The 4,854-nt window shown below is 40.4% G+C and overlaps 1 protein-coding gene across 1 annotated transcript; it reads left to right on the forward strand.

The window, feature by feature from the left end:
• Nucleotides 1-915: 915 nt before the first annotated feature.
• Nucleotides 916-1,933, forward strand: LOC115267484 (uncharacterized). Its single transcript, XM_029874497.2, has 2 exons — nucleotides 916-1,057; nucleotides 1,121-1,933. Exons 1-2 carry the CDS (start codon nucleotides 1,055-1,057, stop codon nucleotides 1,730-1,732), a joined length of 615 nt encoding a protein of 204 aa, XP_029730357.2. The 5' UTR covers nucleotides 916-1,054; the 3' UTR covers nucleotides 1,733-1,933.
• The last annotated feature ends 2,921 nt before the right edge of the window (nucleotides 1,934-4,854 follow it).

Below are 4,854 nucleotides of genomic sequence, written 5' to 3' on the forward strand. Positions count from 1 at the left end.
AATTGACTGAGTTATAGCAGCGAGTGCCCAAAATAGGTCCCCCTGCCCAAATAGTCTCAGACGCTATTATGTTCTATTTTCATTTATGTTGGAAGCCATATTTCTTACTTTATAATGGATCTCATGACGTAATAAAACAAAGAGCTAAAAAGCTATTGTTGCTTGCGAATATGCATAATGAATATCAATTTGGGTTTTCAGCTTTACGTATTTTTGTGGATGATATGATCTGTACTTTTTCAACCACGATTCAAATACGACATATTACCTCAGGAAAAAAAAACAATGACACTATTTTTAAGGTCTTCGATACCTTCGATTACCATACGATTCTGAAAACATATTCCAAATAGTGATCAACTGAAAAGTCTTCTGTGTGTCTTCTGTGTGTCTTCTGTGACCATATTCGATTGAGTTTTCCTTTAGATTGATGAATGTCTCAGGTTGTGCTTCTATCTAAAATTGTAGATTAGCTTCGTCGTGATTAGTTCATAAATTTTCTGACATTCGCAACGATGTAACCTTGAACCAAAAATATGCTTCTCACATTGCAGCCTCATTCGATTCTAAGTGACAAATGTAACTCAAATTATCATCTGCATACAATTGCATCTAAAGCATCTAACAGTTTCTGTTGAACAGAAGCAACGCTACTGACAGATGCATGCACGCTAATTGAATTACATATCAGCTTGAACCTGAATCTGACCAACAAACGGTGAAGTAATGGGCGGTGTTGACCGTTGTAGATGCAAAGTGTGGTTTCAGTGTCAATCCCTCTCGGACAAACCTGTTGCGGATCTCTCAATCCAGCGACCATCCGTTGCGTACGCTGGCAGTAGGTTGCACAGTTATTGTTCGTCAATTATCACTTCAAGACATTACTCCACACATGGCCTGTGCCACCGATGGCCCCCACTTTTGGAGGTTTGATAGCATCGAACTATTTAAAAGAATCGTCCAATATGGAAATCATTAATATCACTTTCGATAGCGAAAGGTTCAACAAAACATCCCTCCTCGATAAAAGCTATATTTGGAGTTTGGATTCAAAATGGTAAGTTAAGATTAAGAGACTTATGTTTGGATGTCCTTCTAATAATTAATTTTGATTTCACAGAAATCATTTCTGCTTGTTTTGGCTGTTGTCGCTGGCTGCTATGGTCAAGGATTTCAAGGATACTTCTATCCTAGGCCTAGCATCCCCTTCAGAGAAGCACCATGCCAAACAGTGTACCGAACGCAGACACTTACCCGAACAGCTCAATATCCTGTGTACTACACGTCAACAGTGCAATATCCAGTTTACCTAACATCTACGGTAGTTGATCAGCAGTACCTCACCGTATACTCAACCCTCATTCAGCCTGTGATTCAGTACCAAACTAGAACAAGCACTCTAGTGATCCGACCCACTCCTGTGACGCAATATTCGACCATTGTGTCCACCGTGACGATTGTGAGTTCTGTTCAGGACGACAGCCGTCAACCGACGGTCAACAACGCTTACCTTCCCCCAGCACCGGAGGTCAGTGACGAAGCTCGTGAACCGGATAATGAGTATCTGCCTCCAACCGCCGTTGGAAACGCCCGAGGCAGCTCGAGTGGAGCTAACATTTTGAGCTCGGATTACGAAAGCTCCTCCGGTAGCAGTGGAAGCAGTGTTCGCGTTTCGCCATTCGGACAGCAAGCAGTTTCGCTCAACCTGGGAGCTTTGCCTCCCGTGGCTTGAAGGCGAAATGTTGTTGAATGCAAGTGGTATAATCGAGAATATGTGGGAAATGCGTGAGTGAATTTGCTGGCTTAGTAGATTTAGGGACCAAAGAATGTTTTGTGAAGCGTATGCTTTAATTGAATTACCTCTCATTAAGTGTAATATGTATTTTGTAACAAAGATTTCAATGAAATTTAATAAATTTCAAATCATTCTCAACCTTTTAGTATCATTATTATTAACGATGCTTTAGGAGAGCTTAGGAAACCCCCAAAAGATATTCTTATTGCTCTAGAAGTACCACATTAATGATTCGATTCAGTGGGGAGTGGTGGCATATCTGGAATGAATGCATAAAAGCAACCATCTATGTATAAGACAATTCCTGCAGGATCAGAATTCTTAGGAAGTTCCTTCTGGATTTCATTGCTTTTATCAAGTTGCGGTCATCCAAAATATTGTTCAGATAACTTCTGTTAACAAAAATAGGTTAAATGAGTGGTGCTCATTTCCACCGCTGCATGGCGCTAGTGTGCTTTTAAATTCAACATTTTCTTTTTATTTTACTAATTCGTTTATTTGAAAGGCTTGATTGATACAGACCACTTAGTAAGTCCTTGTACCCGACCAGGAGAAAATAGCTGAAGAATACCTAACTCAGGTATGGAAAACCGAATACCTACAACCTGAATGAGGTATTAAGAAGTCCTGCATAAGAGGTAAAATACCTAAAATAATAACTGGTGTATATTCTGGGCATAACAAGTGAATAATGGCCTCAGGTATGGCAATACATAAATAATAATCGGCGATTTTTTCCATACAAATAGCGATTTTTCCATTACTGAATAATACCTCAAACAACCCTCAACACCAAACCAATAACTCGTTGAGGTATTTCATACATACCTACAAAATACCAAAATAAGTTATTTTCAATACCTGGGTAACCGACCAATACATTGTCTTGGTATGATACCTGACTTTGGTATGCTGCAGTTATGTGCAAGTTATTCGTTCCTGCTCGGGTAGTCAGCAATGTTGTTCAAAAGTCTCATTTCTCTCAAATTGGTAAATGCTTTATGTAATTCTACTGCGACGTTTCGCATCTTTTATGTGATAATTATCTCATGCTCTAGTTCATCTAGAACATTCTTGTCTTAAGCAAAGTTTGTCAGAAGTCTAATGGCTCGCAAATAGTTGAATTCTTAGTACACGTGGCGCTAGTGTGCATTTAAAATAGAACATTGTCACCTGCTTTATCCCATGACCCAGTCAGAACCGTAAGGTGGCTCCATGGCGCCCTTGGAAAGCATACAGATTGGCGCCCCACGGCAATTGGACATTGTTAATTTGCAAAAGTTTGTACCTAGTTATTCATTTTTTTTAAGTTGGATGTTGGTGTTTCGTAGAAACAAATTCTTACCGATTTTTTTTACGGTTTTTCTTTGGGAATTCCTTCGGGTGTCGTCTGAAAAATAATTTACTTACTTCGAGTATAAGTACGAACAAATTTTGCATTTAAAGGATCTCGCTAAGGCCATCAGAATAATAAGACATTACATTTCAGATTCCTTGCATAAATGATGCATAATTTTCTTCAAGACATCTTACAGTATTTTTGTTACATTTTTATTCTATTTGAATCTTTTGTTCAACTGAATTTGATATAAAAGACACTCAACTGAATTTCAGGGGTTCCAGGAAATCTCAAATGATCTTTTGACGTGTTCAATTAGTTTTACCAGAATTTTCCAGTAGCTTTACCAAAGCATCCTTCTGAAGTTCAATCAAAATATTTCCCAGAAGATCTGTTAGAAAATTTTCAGTGATCATAGAACAAACTATGAACATGGATAAAAAAAATACCAGTAGGAGAGACTAATAATAAAAAAGTCAATATGAGTGTTGACGCCGGTGCGGGTGGTCGAGCTCAGGTCGGGGATGAAGCACAAGAACGTAGATCAATGACACAGTATGTACACTTATACCGTAGAACTAAAGTGAACTTTCAATAGTCAATGCAAAAGGCAAACTCTTCACAATAATTCAACATTTATTACTCATACGGACTATGTACACTAATTACAATTAGTCTTGCACCACTCCCGATCTGTGGGTCTATTTCGCGTTGGAGAACGAGCGCGCGCGGCTCCGGGCTGAGCCGCAGGACCGTAATAGTTGGCGGTCAACTAACGTACTGACGGGAGTGGTGATGTGATGGAATTTCTATTGCAGTAGAAGTACATGTAAGGAAAAGGTAGCAGAAGGTCGTGGGGGGGGGGGGGGTTTGGTTGTTCTGCAGAGAAAATTGTGATGCTCTGCTTTGTATAACTTACGATACGATAGCTAGATGTGCACACCATATACACATCTCTTTACTACCGTAGAGCCAGATCTACTATATGGATCAGCATCTAGATTGTTTAGAAGCAGTGTAGAAACGGCTCGGACTGCAAAACTATTGTCACAGGTACGGATGTACTCAGCTATCTCCCAGCATGTGTGATCGCCTTAGCGACTGTAGAAACAGCAAAATTCACCATCTGCGCACCATGAGTGTGTGGTAGGAGAATATTGGCCAAAATTCAGAAGCTTTGTTCACGTTCGGCGTGAACATACTCCCCGCCTTGAATCCCGTAAGGGTTCAACTTGATTATAAACTTTGCAACAATATCTCTGATCACTGCTAACAGTAGTGTGCTGTGGATTGTCGAGTCTTGAAGGCGGGTTACTGGGAATTTCGTCACGTGTTGTAGGTCGTTAGGTAGTGTGCGTTAGATAAGATCACATCGATGAAACGGGTCATCGCCAGTCACGCAGGGTCGAAGCGGTCCGGAGTGGATGTATTCCAGAATGGTGACTTCAATGTACTAGTTCTTGGTAACAATTGCTTCTTATTGGTGTCGTGATGGTTTCTGTAGTCGACGTTGTACTAACTGGTAGACCACAGATGATTGCAGGTAATCATCGTGATTGGAGAATTAGGATACTGCAGTGTCGAAGCCAGGAGACATCCGAAGCTAGAATGGTTTAACGGCTGAATGACTGCACACAGAAAGAAATCAAAGGGTACTTGCCTGTGGCCAAGTACTGTCCGTTGGGTCCGAGGACCCAAACGGAAAGCCTTGTTACTCTTT

This window comes from Aedes albopictus, chromosome 2, assembly GCF_035046485.1.
Source record: "Aedes albopictus strain Foshan chromosome 2, AalbF5, whole genome shotgun sequence".
NCBI classification, from domain to species: domain Eukaryota; kingdom Metazoa; phylum Arthropoda; class Insecta; order Diptera; family Culicidae; genus Aedes; species Aedes albopictus.